The 19368-nt window shown below is 39.8% G+C and overlaps 1 protein-coding gene across 2 annotated transcripts in view; it reads right to left on the reverse strand.

Moving 5' to 3' along the window:
* The window catches only part of Synj1 (synaptojanin 1), a 71903-nt gene extending 55024 nt beyond the window's left edge, over positions 1-16879 (reverse strand). The window contains exons 1-3 of one of the 2 annotated variants that reach the window (XM_028756323.1): positions 16782-16879; positions 15732-15877; positions 52-138 (exon numbers count right to left, since the gene is read on the reverse strand). In XM_028756323.1, the coding sequence (XP_028612156.1) occupies positions 52-138; positions 15732-15877; positions 16782-16879 (331 nt within the window). Of the gene's footprint in view, positions 1-51; positions 139-15731; positions 15878-16668; positions 16743-16781 lie in introns of those variants that run through there. The other variant, XM_028756325.1, reaches the window with a different exon arrangement.
* Positions 16880-19368: the final 2489 nt, after the last annotated feature.

A 19368-nucleotide genomic window follows, 5' to 3' on the forward strand; every position in this document is an offset into this window, starting at 1 on the left:
GAACTATAAAAAAAGAAAAAGTAGATGAACCACACTGATTAAAAGACTTACCAAGATTTAATCGTAAAACTCCCAAAAGTCCATATGCATCCAGTACTTTGGCATATGTGCCTTTAATAGCCTCCTTTTCTGCAGATGCTGTTAAAAATAATAATTGAAAACATTAGAATCTATTTAGTTATAAAGCCAGATTTGAGACAAAATTTCAAAATGTGATACTTTCCCCCATCTATCTATCTATCTATCTATCTATCTATCTATCTATCTATCAATCTATCATCTATCTATCTATCTATCTATCTATCTATCTATCTATCTATCTATTTTCTCTTCTCTCTCTCTCTGTTTTTAGACCAGCAATACTTGTTTTTTTCCCTATGTCCCTGGGCTATCTAGTCTTTGGTTCTTGACCACTCAAGCTGTGTCAGGTCTGGGCTCACCTCGTGAAGTGAGCCTCGAGTCAAATCAGTCGTTTGTGGGTTACTCCTGCAAGCTTTGTGCCACCATTACCCTAGCATATCTTACAGGCTGGACACCACTGTGGACAAAGGTTTTGTGGCTGGCTTTGTGTTTACATCACTCTTGATAATGTGCAGAATGCCTTTCTGTATCAAGGATGCTGTAACATAGGGATGAAGGCTCTCTGGGGCACCATTCAGTATCTCCATGTTTGATAGAGGTGTTCTCTCCTAACACTAGTGTATTACATTAGGTATTTTGTTCACCTAGTAGAAGAACTTTCTTACTGGAGTTACATAATTCCAACCATCTAATGAGTCTGTCTTCTTGTTGATAGCCTGCTTTACTCACCTTTTATCCTTGACATTTAGAATAGTGCCTGAACACAGAAGCTGACTAAACGGGTAAATGCTGTAAGTCACTGCTTCACCACAAAGTTTAGCATGGTGGTGGGGCAGTGTTTTCTGACTTTCTCTCACTTCCTTTGCTCTAAGCTGAGGCAAACTTGCTAATGAACTCAAGTCAGACAATGATTTCCCTAGAGCAGGCTACTATGGTTAGTCTACTGGTGAAATAAAAGACAACAAAAATATCCTGGAGGTTTAAAGGAAAAACCTTCCTAGCACTTAGTAGATACACATTTAAGATATAACAAAGAATCAAAGAAAAATAAAGCACGTCTAGTATTCCAAAGAATTTCAAATAACACATTCTGAAGTGTGAAATTCAAACTTAACCCACTGCCCTTGTTTCCTGTCCTTGGCTCACAGTAGGTAGACTGGTAGGTCATGTGTTTCCCTGTCCTCATCACACTTAGCCTCTTCCCTCTCCTCTGTCCACACCACAAACACAGAACCCTTGGCAGAGCTCCTGTATGCTGCTCTAGGAAAGCAAGTAAGCAGATTGCTCTGACCTCTCATTTCCTGTCTATCTTCTCTGCTGACACAGGCTCTTCTCAACCTACATCTTACCCAAGATTCCTTGCCAATTCCTTGCATTCCAGACTCTTATTTTAAAGCTCTTCCCCAAAGTTCCACAAAGTAGTTCACTTCCCTATCTGCCTCTCACCATGCTATCTACTCAAACTTCTTTCCTGTAATCTCACTCTGGCCAGCCGGTGACTTGTGCTCAGCTACCTGGCAGCACGAAGGCTAAATGACTCAATTAACAACATCACATTCTCTAATATGCTCATTATTAAGTGTGGGCCTTCCTGTAACCAGTATGAAACTGAAGTGGGGAAGAATTGTAGCATGATGGGGGAATCGTGTCTTACTCTACATGCCTAGCTGTCCTAGCATTATAATGTTCCATGTGTTTACAGAACTTACATCTAATGGTCAATTCAAATATAAAATTTTACAACAAAATCTGAATTCTATTTTCTAAAGGAACCAGAGCTGCCTTCCTTAAACACTACACTTCCTCATTCAGAGTACCATGGGTGGGGCTGGGGGTTGATCTCAAAGGCAGAGCACTTACCTAACCCTAGCAAGGAGAGGATTTTTTTTTTAAGTTTTTATACTACATACACAAAAGCAGATGGTAAAAACAATTGTTCAATTTCCTATGGCAGAAAATGTGGTTTCCAGGTCAGACTGCCCTACAGAGTCCCACAGGCTACATGCTATGTGAATTTAAAATACTATTGCTGACATAGGAATGCAGGAATTACTGATGTATTAGTGTCAGCAGCAATCATCATTAGGTTCAATGACCACAGCCAGCAAGAGTTAACAAGAAATGTAATTTAATATTAAGTCATTCTCTTCCCTTATGAATATAGTCTCTGTAACCTAAATTATCATGAAATAAATATTCTCTCCTAATAACTATTTTCTTCTCAATTGTATAACAAATAAATACAGGCCCAATGATCATCCTTCTATTGCTGTCATCTAGCTTAAACATGTAAGTATATGCCAAGCCGCTTAATTATTTGTATTTCAGAGTTATCTTCTGAGTGCGTTCTCTCTCTCTCTCTCTCTCTCTCTAAAGTAGATTACATTTTTCCTGCCATGAGTTTTTGTTTTCCTCTTAAACTATTACCAGCAACTTAAAAATGGTATTGAAAAAAAATGGTATTGCAGCTAAAGTACTTGTTTATTATCTCTGAGATTATTATGGCACTAACACTAGGCCAGGTGTTTACGTGCATTATTCAATCTTCATAGTACCCCAAGGACAAAGCTAAATTTCCATTTGACACGAGGAAATTGACTTAAATCAGTTACTAACTAAGTCTAAGGAGCCAGCATTAGAGAAAAGAGAGCTTTTTTCCCTATTGTTACATGTTCAATGGTACTGAAAAATATAGAAAAAAAGTATCTTATTTTATGAGACCTTGTAAAATATACCAAAAGAGATTATATAAGGGTTAACCATGACCACTGTTCTACTTCCCAGACAATCTCATTTTAGAAAATAATATAAGACTCTTCAACTATGAAGAGATTATCTGAAATAAGACCACTTATAGCATATCAAGATTATATGTATGACCTTTAGATAAAACAGGAAAAAAAGCCCTTGACAATACCTAGCACAATCCTTCCCGTCTTCCTTTCCTTCTCAGTACCTCTTGGCACACCAGGCTTCAGCCAGAATTAGTCATCTGCTGTCTACTTGTCCTGCACGCTCTTCTCTTCCTCTGTGCACAGTGTCCTCTCCATCTGGAATAGCCACTAGTCATCCCCCTATTGTCAAATATTACCCATCCTTCAATCTCCTAGCAAAATGCCACCTCCTGGAGTTTTGCCCATATCACTCAATTAGAAGTAAATCTTTCTTTTTATTCTGTATTTCAGTCATTTGTATACCAATAGCAACTGAAGCCAGGTGTCATTGTTTCATACCTCAGGGTGATACCAACCTAACAGACACTGAGCATCCCAGCTGCACTAGATACTCATGTCTCAGGAAAAACAAACCAAGAGCTTACGGAACAAAAGGACATGTTTTGCTAACTTTAAAACAACACATTTTACAAAGAGCTTTCCCTTCCCAGGAAAGAATCCCAACATCCTCATTGTGGAAGTTCCCATTCGACAATCCTCTCAAGTGTGTGAGTGGGGGATAGGAAGGTGGATGTGGAGAACACAGGACTGTTAAATAACTGCCAACCAGGGTGGAAACAGTGGAGTTCATTAAGCAGCAGAGGGAGAGAAGGAGTGGAAATCAAGGTTGCAGAGGTAGGTGATACAGAAGCACAGCTCACTTTCCTGCCCCAGCATCCACTGTGGTTTCCTGAGAGGAATAAATTGTCTTTTGTACAGAAGGTTGTCTGTTTTCTTTTCTATTGATGGTGGTTATTAAACAAACAAAGCACTAGGAAAAGTGAACCGTTGTACAAGTTGCTGATTTTTAACCACAAGTGGGTATGATTTCCCAAGGAGCCCATCAAGATTCAGTAGTTCAGCTAAGGTAATGGGGCTGTGACTTTACAGTTTACATATTTAAAACACTTAAGCAAAAGCAAATCTTGGCTTCTAACCTATGACTGCCACCACATACTAGGGATAAACAGTAACTCAATCACACAAGAGTTTATTTAAGGGAATAACTCTTCTCCCCATGCCACAATTAGCCGGTCACTCATTTGGATATGAACACTTTCCTATGCTTCAAGCATGGGGTCTCTAAGCACACAGACCAATCTCATGCACAGATCTAGCTCCCCTGTGCTTACTGCTTTTACATCTGCATTTTAAGTGTATCTTCACATCACTAACATTAACATCTGAAGGCTTTCAAATTCCCACTGCTAAACAACATACCTATCAATAAGGTCATAGAACAGAATTTTAAGCAAGATAAGTGCAATAAACATTTATTTATTCTCATGAAAATATCTTTGAGGCACCAGGACACAATCTGAAAGCTAATTATATTTCAGTATTTTTAGAATCACTGTTAAATTTTCAGATGTCTTTGATGATGACATAATTAGGTTTAATAAATGAACAGAGAATGTCTCATGGTGCACTCCTGCACCCCCAGCCTTAAGAGACTAAGCCATGAGGCTCTTAGAGAGTTCAAGACAAGTTAAGACTTTACATCAGAAAAGCTACTAATAGCAGACACTCAGCCCAGATCTTTTAAAAACACATGCTGAAATATTTATGATGCATAAAATTCACATCTTCATCGTAACTCTATCATATAAATAGCAAACAACAAAGCTGGTACATTATCCTAGACCAAAACATTCAGTTACTTGTATCAAATTCAAAGGTATTTGAAGGACTAAATTAAATGTGAACTCTCTAACTTTCAGTGAATTATGATAATTCAAACTAGATAATAAAGCTATTTAAGAAGGCCCTGCTATCCAATGAAAACATTCTTGTGGCTCAAACCTTCCATTCTGGGATTAGATTTTACTTCTTCAATTGAAGCAGAAGACCAAGCAAAAATCTGTGGGTCAATAAAGCACAGAACATGGGATCAAAATGCCTGTAATTCTGGTATTTCTGAAGTCTGAGATAGGGGGATTTTGAGTTTGAGGCCAACAGAGGTAAATAGAAAGTTCCATGCTACATACCACATACGAGGCTTTGGATCAAGATTCAGTCTCAAAAAGACAGGAGGTGGGGGTTGCAAATTAGAACCTTGCTCCTAGAATCACAATTTGCCTGCGGTTGCACGGATGGCAATTTGTGGTCAGCCTATTTGCATGCAAATAGCACGTTGGTACAGAAGCTCCAGAGAGTGCTAGAGATCATGTAGTCCAAGCTTCTAATTTTCAGAAGAAAAAGACTAGCAATTATCTGATTCATCCAAGAGCATATGACTAGCTAGCAGTAAAGCCCGTTTCCATTTCATCACACATAAAACAAAAAATTTAGAAGATAAAGCTTTTTTTGGTAGAATTAAAATAAATCAAAACTACACATGAAAGACAGGAAACAAATTACTGTTCTATATAACCTATACATCCAAATATTAGAAGCACTTTTGAAAAAAATAACTTTTATTCACTCAAAGTGTCTGTCTGCTAGGTACTAGGGCCTGGTAAGATTCTAGGTTCCTGATAGTAATTAAAGAAGACCAGTATTATATAACCAAACAAATGCTAAATCCTAACAAACTGCTAGGCATGGACACGATGTCTGTCAATCCAGTTTCTTCAGCAGCGGAGTATCACAGAAGGATCAAAAGTTCAAGGCAGGTGTGGACAATTTAGTAAGAAACTGTTTCAAGATAAAAATGTAAAAGGGCTAAGGTTGTACACCTCAGTGGAGATTGATATGGCTCTGGTCTCAGTCTGCACCACAACAAACTAGTCCTAATACAGTTCTAAACCACGTGCTAATTAACATGCTGGATTCCAACGGTGTCATTCTCCACAACCCAGCTCTGTATCAATCCCATGCAACTTCCAGCATCTGTGAATCTAACAAGCATGCCTTCGACCACATTTTCCAAGACAGTCATTAAATAAGATAGGTCAAAGACACATTTTCAGTGTTGACCAGAGACAAACAACTAACAAGCACTCATGAACAAGCAGCCAGAAAGCCACTTCATTATAAGATTCAACCTGTCTATTCACATGTGGTCCATAGGAAACTAAGAGACTGTTAGTCTATATTTCAGTAAAGCAATTCAAAAGACAACAGCAATACTATGGCTACTAGAGAACATGGTAACACACAAACTGAAATATACTCTTATCACTAAGAACTAGTTTCTATAAGGAACACATTTTATATTATATTTTAAGTTATATAGGAAGACTATAGATAGGGAATATTAAAGAATATAACATTTAATATAATGGAATGCTAATAGAGAATAACAATAGGAAATATATTTGTATTTCTTTCCAGTTGCCTATCTCAATTTTAGCCAGCAAAAAATAAAACACAAGCCAGATATGGGAGCTCATGCTATAACTGCAGCACTCAGGAAGCTGAGGCAGGAGAATTACCATAATTCAGCTCAATGAATTACAGGACCAGACCAGCCTGGATTACGGTTTGTGAGACAGCACATCTCAGACAAACCAATATACACACACACAAAGATAAAACACAAATTCTTATTAATAACCGTTACAAATTCAAATAACCAAGTCAAAATATAACATGCAATTTGTCAAGCCATACTTCTTTTCAGTACTCTAGATACATGGCTATCCTATTGTGACAGTCCATTACACCTCAGTGTCTCTCTCACTCCTTGTGTTTCTTTCAAAACGGCACTGCTTCAGACCTCACTTCAACAAACCATCAGAAAGCAAAAGCAACTCCATTTCTCTGCTGCCCTCCACACTGAGCTCAAAGCTTCCAGCGTTTGAATGTATGGGGAAAGCCTCTTTTTCTTCAGTGGTTCCAGAGAGCCCCACCCAAGTGGGTCATTTGGTTGTTTCCCCTTTCAGTACATGGTGTTTCTTTGTTCTCTCCCTAGGAGTGCTTCTAAGGAAAAGCCCAAGATCACTCTTGCTACTCTTCTGTATACATAGGTTCCCTTTCTTCTGAGTTGCTTTAAAGATTTTCCTCTGTATCTGACCTGATTTAATAGCTTTTAATTTTGTATCACAGTGTAATTTTCTTCATGTTTCTTCCACCTGGAGTTCATTTAACTTTTTGAATGCACAGATTGACAGTTTCCACCAAACCTTGGGAAATTGTCAGATGCCATTTCTTCAAACATTTTCTTAACTCTTCTTTCCAAATACACATATATGTTAGGCAGTTGTTCCATAACTCACCCATAAACTTACTTATACTGGCCTTTTTTCCTTCTGTATATTTCACTTTGGATAATTTCTATCATTAGGTCTTTAACATTACTAACTACTCTTTCTGTAGTATTAAATACAAGGTTCCTATCAGTGTATAATGTCATTAGATATTGTTATTTTCAGTTTGAATAACTGATTTGAGTCATGTTTTTCATGTTGTTAACACGCACAAACTTCTTGAACATATGGAATATATTTATATCAAAGCTGTTTTAAAGCCCTTACTAACATTAACATCTGTTTCTTCAGATTGACTTTTCTCCTCATTAAGAATTATATTTTTCTGCTTCTTTGCATATATACTAGCTTTCAATGTGAATATGGGTTGAATGATATACATGTATCATGTAAACCTAACTTTTGGGGTGTGTGTATATGTGTGTGTGTATCCATACAAATAAATAAACCCACACATACTTGTTTTTCTTAAACTTCTTAGATATCATTATTTAAAACTTAAATTCCTGGAAAACAGTAATTTGGTACCAAAAGCAGATCCTTTTCGGGTCTTTGTTAGGTAGGACCAAAGAATTTAGTTGAGAGCTACTTTGCTCCTTTAATGAAGTAGCATCCTCATAAGTATGTAACCTGTCTTATTTTTCAATATCTGAGAATCATTTTGTGCACTTCCTTTAGTTTGCTGCTATTATTGTCATATAGCAGGGAAAATCCAGGTCCTACTATTTTCACATGGGAGAAAGAAAATCCAGGTCCTACTACTCCAACACAGTAAGAAGCTTAAGTCTTGTGTGTACTTCTGGACTATTTGTTCTAGGCTAAGAAACAACACTGGACAGACCCAGGACCATGTGACAACATGCCACCTACGGGGCTCTGCTGCTCAGAGAAGCTCTAGCTCTCCTTTTGTTTGTCCACAGAAGAGTCAGGAAGAAAAGACAGTACATGGGAACTGCTGACCTGGTCCTACCATTCCTATTCCTGCTCCTCATTCAGACTGGAGGACCTGGGCTATTTCATTTTAAGCTGGTATTAAAGCTACTGTTTATTTTTATATTAAATATGTACATTCCAGATTTTTTATGAAAAGAAAAAAACTTCAGAATCATAACATAAGCAGTATTAACAAGTCTAAAATTCATTTAATGCTTTAAAAGTCAACTCTAAAGTCACTTCTTCACTCACTTAGGTTTTTTCAAAAAACAAAAAGGATTCTGTAACTTATCTAAAGGACAACCATGTTGACTGACAGCATTTGACAATTAAAAAAATGCACCACCTGTTATTGCTTGGCATCCAAAATTCTACAGGGTAACGTTCAAATTGGCCCAGTAAAACAGTTGTGTTCTTAATGGATGTAGGTAAAATCTAACCATACTTCTATATACTAACAGTAATAGCTTATAGCACAAATATAAATTTTTCAATTCCCTCACTAGAAAATACTGCCAACTTCACTTTTGACTGAGAACATTTCAATGGGTTTATCTTTCCTTTTTTTTTTTTTTTTTTTGAGAAAGGACATTTGCAATTTTTAACTTTTATTTGTATGTGTTTGATATCTGTGCCCTGTGTGCATGTCTGGTGCCTGTGGAGAACAGAAGAGGGTGTCAGATCCCCTGTAACTATAGTTACACATGGTTGTAAGCTGTTACACATGTTAGGTGCTGGAAACTGGGGCCAGGTCCTCTGGAAGAACGGCCAGTGCTCTTAACCCCAGAGCCCCTTGCCTCTCTCTAACCTCTTGCCTGTCTCCAGCCCCTTGCCTGTCTTTTTGCTCCTCATTTCCTATTCAGAAACTAAGAGCCATCAGCCTTCAACAGCAGAAACAACCACAGTGAAAAACATCAGATGGAAGGGCTGTCGCTGGAAGATTTAATCTTTTAAAGTTGCACTTTCCACATTTGGAAAACATGGACAAAGCATAACTAAGAGAACTGAAAGGAATAAATCATGTTGACTGCCACATCTCCTGAATTGCAAGAAGAGGTGCCTCAGGGCACTGTAGCCAACTGGGAGGTGCAAGGATATTTTAAATTGAAGAAAACACCTAGGGTTTCAACATATACTGGATACCAGGTAAACTATTAGCCTGAGGTGATTCAGAGCTCATGACTGCAGTGTATCCATTCTATGATCCCTGCCTATGTGAAGCTAGGTGTCTAGTGGTGTCTGTGGTAAACAGCAACTCCTAATCAAAATCAGCAGAGAACTGGAGATGAGGATGGCAGCACTCCAGCTGCTTCCAAGGTGTGAAAGCTGTCTAGAACTCACTAAGCAAGAATAGACCATTAATAAACAACTGTGATTATTTATGAAGAAGATAAATTAGTCTCTACTTGTTTGTATTACAAACCATAGCTAAAGTTATTGGGATTTAAATATTTAAGGTTTAGCTGTAATCTTGGCAATTAGGGCTGAGGCAGGAGGACAATTGTGAGCTTGATACAGTAAATTCCAAGTTAGCTGGGGCTAGAGTGAGACCCTTTTGCTAAAACAAAGTCACACTGCTTGAGTCTACTGAAGACTTAGCAGATATTATTATGGCCTACAGGTTTTCTAAAACACAATGAAACCTGACGGCATCATGGAAAAATTCAAGTTTACAAATCTCTTGCTTAGTATTCTGATGGCGGAATAAGCTTCTAGTAAATGAATTATTTTTCTGCACTATAATTTTTCCTCAGATTGTACAGTTTCATAGAGGCAGGAGGGCGACATTCTGTGAAGACATCCAGAATCTACTGCTGGCTTGAAGTGTACGACTCACATTCCTATAATATGAATTCCTATAATATGAAGAATAAAACTCAGGTGCATATATTGGGAGTAAAGCCAAGTCCAAAATTCAGTGCTATGATTTTGCTATCTACTTACATGTATCTAAGTATATGACTTGAGCCTGAAAATGACCCAAATTATGCTATTTTAAAAGGCTGAAAATAATTTAATTTTACCTTTATACTAGCATGTGATATCAAATGGAGCAAAGGCTTCAATTTTAAAAGTTAGCATTACCATCTTAAGAGTTTATAGCACTATCTTGCAATCCTATCCTTTGGATTTTGTTTGCTCGCTTTATTTTTGGTGTTTGTTTTTACAATGTTGGGAACTGAATTGAAATTTTCACACACATCAGGTAAATGCCCTAATCACTGAGCAACACCCCCATATCTCAGCCCTGCCTGTTAATTAACAACTCTTTTCAGAGTCATTCTCCAACTCTGATATGTGACTTCACTCCTCCCTATTTTATTTAAGCTACAGTTCTGAAGAGGATTATTTATTCACTGAAACATTTTATGGACTGTAACTTACAAGGCTGTAAATGTAAGACATGTCCATGTGAGAGCTTATCCTCCAATGAAGGTCTGTTTTGGTGCAACTATACCTAGTACAATTCTCTAAAATACAGAAAATATATCCCTTACAAAAACAACAACAGGTATTCTGTGGTATGTGTATGCATACACGATGGATGCTATTTACCATGGAAAGGTGCTGTTATCTTTACAGCATAGAAAGGCCTGGAGAACACAATCTGAAGTGAATAGGCAAGAACGCTTGACAAACTTTGGATGATACAATCTCACTCATCTGTGGAATCTAAGAAAAGCCAGAGTCACAGAAGTACAGACTAGGATTATAATTGGGAGTGACACAGCACTTAGAGAGAATTCATCTCTGGATAGAAAGTCAATTCTTAGGAGGAATGAGTTCTGGTGCTCTATTTACACACCAAGTTAACTATAGCCAATAATAACGCATATTTCAAAATGACTATGTGAAGATTTTGACTGGCTCAAAACAACAATAAAAGTTTGAGGTCATGAATATGCTTAACTACTTGATCTGATCATAACCCCCATATGCGTATAATAGAAATACTACATTGTAGCCCATAAAACTATACAAGTCATTATATGTCAATTAAAAATTAAAGTGGGAGCCAGGCAGTGGTGGTGCAAGTCTTTAATCTCAGCACTTGGGAGGCAGAGGCAGGTGGATTTCTGAGTTCAAGGCCAGCCTGGTCTACAGAGTGAGTTCCAGGACAGCCAGGGCTACACAGAGAAACCCTGTCTCGGAAAACAAAACAAAGAAACAAAAAATTAAAGTGGGCAAGGAATGTAGCTCAGTTCAGTAACAGAGTACTTGCCTACATGTTGAATGAAACCTAGGTTCAATCCCCATCAATGCCAAAAATACTAATACAAAACACACGTGTGTGTGTGTGTGTGTGTGTGTGTGTGTGTGTGTGTGTAATGCCTCTGTATGTGGTCAGAGGTAGGTTGGTTGCTTGGCTCTGGTCTTTTCCTCTACACTCGCCACCTTATTTTTGAAATAGCATCTCTTAGCGCAGAGCTGGCTGTTTGAGCTGGCCGACTGACCAGTCAGTTCCTGGGAATCTGCCTCTCTCCACCTCAGACCCAGTCTGAATTTTAGGTGGGTGCTAGAATCCAAACTTAAGTCCTCGTGGTTGCTCAGCAAACACATTATCCTCTGAGTCATCTCTTCAGCCCCAAATACCGTATTGTGAAACAGACAACAACTTTGAGTGTCAACTTTCTAATGTAGGTTAGTCTTTCCCACTTAATAACTATGTGTCCCTTAGTCATGAGTAAAATATGTGCCAAGCATTAGAGATAGAAACCTTAAGAAGCATGTATATAGTTTCATGTGATATGAAAATACTGTACTGAAAGTGTTATGGGGAATTATCTTTTGGTTCAGCCTGAGGATTTCAAGAAAATGATTAGCCCCATAATATACCATCACTGTATTAAAATTCTGAAAACATGGCTATTTTAGATAAAATCTATAGGTCAAAAAAAAAAGTAATCTGGTAAATCACTACTAGCAAGGCACATGTATGGTTTGCTCAGAAATCATCATTTTGATGTAACTATAGGAACCCAGGTGTCTGTATTTGTTAAGTCTTCCCAGACGGTTATGTTGTACAGCCTGGGCATAGAAAACTACTGGCTTGGACTAGGACACAATGGCTTAGCACTGAGGAAGATCAGGTGGTTAAGGTCATCTTCAGCTATATAGCGAGTTTGAGACTAGCCTAAGGTATGAGAAACACTGTGAGAAAACAAAAACACCTAAAACAAACAAACAACTCCAAACATTAATTAAGTCATTATAAGTCTAATAAGAACATAATGAGGAATGATCAGTTCCTAACACTTTGGGAGAATACTGAAGGCACCAATCTCTTGGAAGGAGATCACCACTGAACAGAAAGAGTAGAGTAGATTAAGGAAGACCTTGAAAAACAGGCTGAGGAGTTTGAATTCTGTCTTAAGAAAACAAGGCCACACTTTGACGGAATGTAAAAATGAATATAAAAATGACTTCATAGAATGTTTCTTGCAGATTGATAGGCAGTGTGCCCTGAGGCTTCTCAGCCTGAGAATGGTGAAGGTGAAGAGGATACAACCAGATCTCCCAGACAGTCCCAAGTGCAGTGGGCATTGGAAATTCTGCGGGTTATTTTATTATGCAGGACAACATCTATCTTGCTATCACTCCAAACTAAATGCCAAGTTAGTTTTATGTGTGTGTGACAGGATATTGCTATGTAGCCCAGGATAGCCTCAAATACAAGATCTTTCTGTTTCTGCCTTGAGTGTGCTGGGATGACAGATATGCAACACAACACTAGAACCTAACTAATTTTTTTTGAACCTAACTAATTTTATAAGTCAATTTATCTAACACTGTTCTGTATATTTTATGAAAACTAGAATAAAGAGTTTTGCATGTTTTCACCATAAATTGCAAATGTCTAACACCATTTCAACATTACATAATGTATAAATGTATTGAAACATCATGGGTTGTAGCTACATGTGTAATTTTTATGTATTGATTAAAAAGTCAAATCAAAATATATTTAAGTGTTGCTGTAGAGTTTATAGGAAAGATAATATGTAATGTGTATCCATTTACGTTAGTTTTACAGAGAAAAGCAGTATTCAAACTTTTGTGCTGTCTGAGAATTACTCAAGTAGCTTAAATCCAATGAAGACAAAATTAAGAAACAATTAAGCTATGAATATAGCTTGGTGGTAGAGGGCTTAACACACAGTACCTAGGTTCAATTCCCCGCACTGAAAATAAATATATATTGCTAAGATAATATTTTAGTGTTATTCCACTTCATAATTAATGAACCAAATAGATGTTTTTGAGCTTTTTAAGAACCATTATTTGGCATAAAAATTACTGGGGTTTTAAAAGTATGATTATTTCTAGTTTTTTTTTCTTAACACACAGCAATAATTCTGAAAACAACAGGTAAAGTCATAATTTGTAAGCTCCATAGTGACTTCTCATTTGTAACTATGAGTGACCACAATTTTAAAATATACTTGAATCTAGACAACATTAATAAATCAGGTAATGTCAATGAAAACACAGCAGCTGGAAACCATTTTACATTACTAGCCAAGGCCCTCTGGCCTCATGTTTCAGTATCCAATCGTATAGGCACATCTACAGTATGAGAACATGTATGGAGATTAACACTGGGGCAGAGCAAGGGTTTATAGAAAAGATAATATGTATCCATTTATGTTAGTTTTACAGACAGAATGTCATGTTTTAATAAAACATGACATAAAAACCAATTTGGAACACTGACGATCATATTGAATATTACTCAAACTTTTTCTTGGGCTGTATCTAGCCCCTTGTCTCTCCCTTTAAATCATATTACTGGAAACACCATATACTAATCTTTGCTTAGTTGTTCACTATGTCACTATCACTTTCCCTACCAAGATAAAATTTTACTAATTCAGTCAGGCTACACCTGAACCAACATAAAAATCATATATGCATAGGTCTGGGTCTTATGCTCTTATTGCGTCTAAATAGCAATATTTAAAATATTTAAGGTTTATGTTAGTAAATGCGTCTTTTTAACATGATTGTGTATACGCGGTGCGTGCGTGCGTGTGTGCATGTGGTGTGCGAGTGTGTGTGGGCTTGTGTGCGTGTGCATGCATGGAGGCCAGAGGTTGATAAAGCACCTTCCCTTACTGCTCTCCATATATTATTTTGAAATGGAGTCTTATGCCAGACCTGGGACTTAAAAACATGACTACAGCAGCTGAGCAGAGAGCCCCAGAGACCTCCCTGTCCCTGCTTCCCCAGTGCTGCGATTATAAGCATGGAATGCCCTGCCAGGCTTCCATGAAGGTGCTGGGGATCAAACTCAGATCCTCGGGCTTACACGGCAAGCATTTACCAACCCCCACCATCTCCTAAGTCCAAACAGCATGTTCAATAAACAATCTGAACAACATCTAACAGAGGGCTGGGGATGTGGCTCAGTTGTCAGACTGCTTGCCTAGCATGCATGAGGCCCTGAGGTCAATCCCCAGCACTGCATAAACTGGCACAGTAGTGCACAACTGCATTCCTCACACTCAGGAGATGGAGGCAGGGGGATCTGGAATTCAATGGCACTGGCTATATTATGAAGGCCCCGGCTATAACAGACTATTAGAATAATTATGATAAAAATAGTAATGATGATGATGACAATAATAATAATAAAGAACAAGTATTTATCATTAGAAAATCTGTTTAAAAAAATGTCTGAGACAATCCCAAACTGGGGTTGTCTGCCCCAGTCTTATATTAAGAATGAAGCATGGGCTACATTCAGTGTCTCAGCAGGGAAAAAGCTTTTGCCACCAAGCCTGAAGACCTGAGCTCAATCCCTGGTACCTATATAGCAGGAGGAGCTCCCACAAGCTGTCTGTCTCCGACCTCCATTTTTCCCCCGTCTACACACAAATACATGACTAAATGTTAATCAGGCTTTTTATTTTCATCTATCTCCTACAAATTTACCCAACATTATTCTTGTGGCACAATAAGTAGTCCTTTTCTTTAAAATAAAGGTCATTTTTCAATAATATGAAATCAATCACATATACTACATGCAATTTTTAGGAGCTGTTTGCAATTCTTATTAAAGATATAGAAGCTTAGGCTGGAGAAGCAGATATTACAGCCCCTGCCTACTATGACAGAGGCCCTGAATCTGACCCACCAATCTCACACATGAGCATACAGAACACATAAATAAATAAATAAATAAATAAATAAATAAATAAATAAATAAAGGTTTGACATAAGAGGCACAGAAACCTATAATAGATCATACCATTACTAGTAAATCTGACCTGCAAAATTCTGTGCATTACAGGAGATGCAAGCTGTCTTATTGAGTTAATGTGATAAGACAAAATTGCAACATCATTTTACAAAAAGATAAACTCCTAGAAGCAGAACAGAAGGAAAACAAACTCCTAGCAGCAAAATCTGCACCGCCCTGCACCACCATCACCCCAATAAAAACCTAAGTCTGAGTTTACAGAAAATAAGGTTTCATTCAAATTAAGTCAAAGCATAAATTTATTAGATAAAATTCAGTAAGGTTTTCAAGAATCTTTTTTTTTTCCTTAATAAACTGTTGAACTTTGGTTGTTTCGAGTTACAACCGAAACAGAGATCACACCCAGCCAGGTTAAAACACGTGACTTACAGAGCACAGCCACAGCCCCAGACTCGAACATGAGACATTCTTCCTTATGCCTAGTTTCCACTATGAGGCTGAACGGTGGGGGATCCAATTTGTGGTAGATTCGAAATCCTTTGCTGAACGCCATTCTCCTTTCTTCAGAGGCAGCCCTATGAAAACCAAGCCAATGCACCTGAGGTTTTCTTTCTGCTGCAAGGACTGCTAGGTGTCCTGAGGTCCCTCACTGACAAGTTTGATGGGGGTTGGGGTAAAGAAAAAGAGAGCTCAGGGGTGAATGATTTATTTCAAAAGATAAGGCGTCACCGAATTTCTACCAAAAGGCAAAAAAGGAAATGCTTCCAATTCTCAAGATATGACAAGTAAGGCAAGCCAGGGTTCTTGCACCGTTGGTCCTGGTTTGGATAAGGTGAATTTCCCATTTAATTTATGTTTCCCCAAAAGAAAAATCTGAAGCGTATTTTCAGTTGGGGTTGTTTATCAGCTTCCTGCTTCATGATTTGTCACTAATGGAAGGGAACTGATAGGGAAACTTAAAGCTGATCCTTAGGCGGAAAAGGCCAGGGGATGGGGAGGGAAGGTTAATCAGGCTAATTCATAGCTCCTGAGGGGGTCGGAGAGGGAAGGGATTATCACACCGCGGACTCTCCAGGGCAGCGGCGAAGGGCAGAGAAAGCCACACAGGTGACCGCCGCCTCGTTCTCAGTCAGGAAGCTCACGGTGACGAAAGGATCTACCGCCACTCAAGGAGTTCCCGGGTAGCCGAGGGAACGGAGGCACCCGGCAGTCCAGCGCCTCCATTACGCACCTCAAGAGATGCCCCGGAGCCTGTGCTGACTGGGTTCTTTCCCGCCCGCTGGGTGACAGCCACTGTCAGGGCAGCCACCCGCCGCCCCGGGGTCTCCTCTCAACCCTCTGCCCTCGGCCGTCTGCCGCCTCTCACCGCTTGCGACCGGGCTGCGACGGCTGCCACCGCTCAGGAAGCGTCCACCCGCCCGGCCGGCTGCCGCTGGGTCTAGCCCCGGCCGCTCCCCGCCCCCCCGGCCGCTGCCTCACCTCTTCCTCCGGCTCCTCCTCCTCCTTCTCCCGCAGCCGCCGCCGCTACAGCCGCCCGAAGCGTCACTTCCGCTCCAGCAGGTCCAGCTCTTCCGCATTGCGCCGCTGCCGGGGCGGAAGGCCCGCCCCTTGGGGGTGAAGGGGCGGAGCCGTTTCCGCCCACGCGGGACCGTGCTGCGGAGCAGGGCGCTTGCTGGCCACCCAGTTCCTGCGGCCGCTACGGCCGGGGTCCGTGAATCCTCAGTCACCCCGGCAGTGGACGGGAGGCACGGCCAGGGGAGCCGGCAGAGGGAGGCGGGCCCGGCCTCCTCGCGTGGAGCCCTCTAGCTCAGCCCTCCCCGCGGGTGACAGGGAGGGACTGCTGCAGGAAAGAGCTGTGGGGAGCCCGTGTTGATTCGTGCTTGAGTCGGGCATCAGGACCACCCCCTGCCGCCTCCGCGGACCCGCTGGACGAGTGAAAGGCGGGGGACGGTCTGCACCCCGCGCGGGCTGGGTGGCGCCCGAAGAGCTGTCCATGGTGTCTGTCGTCAGGGAGGCAGCAGGAGACTGTTTCCTGACTGTTCAGTGTGTTCTCTGAGCTCAAGGGGCTATGGATGAGTGCTCAACTGAACAGTGGAGAGTGATGGAAATCAGCAACCAGGAACTCCAGACAGTTAAAGAAAAACATGGCTGTCACTGCTGTACCGACTTGCCAACCGTAGAATTTTATAACTAAGGGCATCACACCGTTTCATACTATCTTTTTAAATGAGACGTTCTGCCTATAATCTGTGTCCAGAATTATTCTGCTTATACTTAAGAGACAAAAATGGGAGGAAATTGTAGTCAATAGAGCTTTAGAAAGGAATTGAAAATCCGAAGAACACAGCAGTCATGTTTTCATTTGCCTTTGCTTTCCCTCAGCCTCTTCCCCTTTTTACTTTCTTCCCAAAAGCACAATTTAAATATGACGTATTGCACAAAACCATTTCCTCTAACATGCTGTCATGTGACTCAATGTTTCTCTATTTTAGAGACGATAAATCCACCCTGGTTTTAAAATATTAAGCTTTAATCCCAGCACTTGGGAGGCAGAGGCAGGCGGATTTCTGAGTTCGAGGCCAGCCAGGGCTACACAGAGAAACCCTGTCTCGAAAAACCAAAAAAATAAATAAATAAAATAAAATATTAAAAGCAAACTAAACATGAGAAAAGCCACCTCCAACCAAGGAGAAACACACTTGGATTCAGTTCTGAGATCTTTTCACTTAGTCTCCTTAGAAAAACTTTTGCTTTTGTTGTGGTTATAGTAACCACAAGCTTACAATAAAAATTGCTTGCTGTGAATTGTGGTTAGTCATTTTCCTCCCAAGAAGTGTCCATTTCAGATGGGGACAGTTCTTTGTAAAAAAAAAAAAATTGGAAATGTTTGACAGGGATTTTTCTTGTGTGATGATTGTATAGGACATGAACCAACAAAAAAGGGTTCAGGAGAGTTGACCACCAAATTGTAGTACCTTGGAGGTAATTTTTGTTTTTAGGGACAAAGTATCAGAGCCTCGCTGGTGTGCCAACCATACTTGGTTTATGTGGTGACAGAGACTGAACCCAAAGCTTCATGCGTACCAGGCAGGCATTCTACAAGCTGAGGGCACCCCAGCCTTGAGGGTGTACCTTTTTATGACAACTGAGATCACCTCAAGTGGGTTGTAATCAAACTTGCTTATCCCCTCACTCATTTCACACCAAGAATCCCCGTGAGACTACACCATAAACTCTCAAGGTGGGAATCATGGCACTAGGCGCTTTCTAAATAAAGCAAGCCTTCTGCCTAGTCTTGGTTTTTTGAACTAAGAAAGTGGAGGTCCAAGCTTCTGTGTTACAACGTCTTTCTTCAAATTAAACTAAAGCATCAGTGTTAGGTCTTAGCTTTCCCAAGTCCATTCAAAATACATTTTTAATTATAAAATAACCCAAGACAATGTGACCTTTGAACATTCCTTATTGTCCCTTTCCTATTTGTTATTGTTACAGCATATCAAAACAGCTGCACATTTTAGCGAGCCAGTGTCTATAGTAGACTAACTCAAAATACTTGAGTGGTATAGACATAGCCTAAAGCTTTGCTGAGAAGCCAATGCCGTGCTGACTGAAACTGAGCAATGGTGAGGCTGTCGGAATGCTCATACCCTGATACTTGTAGCTAGCAAATGGCAAGATGACTGGGTGAAGGAGTCTAACAAAGTTTTGGATATCTGGTGGACTGTTATGGTTATGCAAGAGACCTAGACAAAATCACAGGTACCCTTACAAAGGAGGCAGAGGGCAATCAGGTAACTCTTGTAGTGGCATGAAGACAAATGGCAGGCTAGAGAATTATGACAAACCCAGGTGCACCAGAAGCCACTAGAATCTGTAAATTGAACTGAGAACCCTTATAAGACACATGATTCTGGTGACAGTTATTTCCAATTTCTGGCCTTAAGCACTCAAGAGAGTACCTGTTCTAAGACACTTAACTAGTATGTAACAGTGTTGCTGCAATTGTGAATTCCATTTGTAGTGCTCTTTACTCATTTAGCAGTGACAACCTGGTTGAGACATAAAG

This window comes from Grammomys surdaster, unplaced genomic scaffold (assembly GCF_004785775.1).
Source record: "Grammomys surdaster isolate TR1022 unplaced genomic scaffold, NIH_TR_1.0 126118, whole genome shotgun sequence".
In the NCBI taxonomy this organism is placed as follows: domain Eukaryota; kingdom Metazoa; phylum Chordata; class Mammalia; order Rodentia; family Muridae; genus Grammomys; species Grammomys surdaster.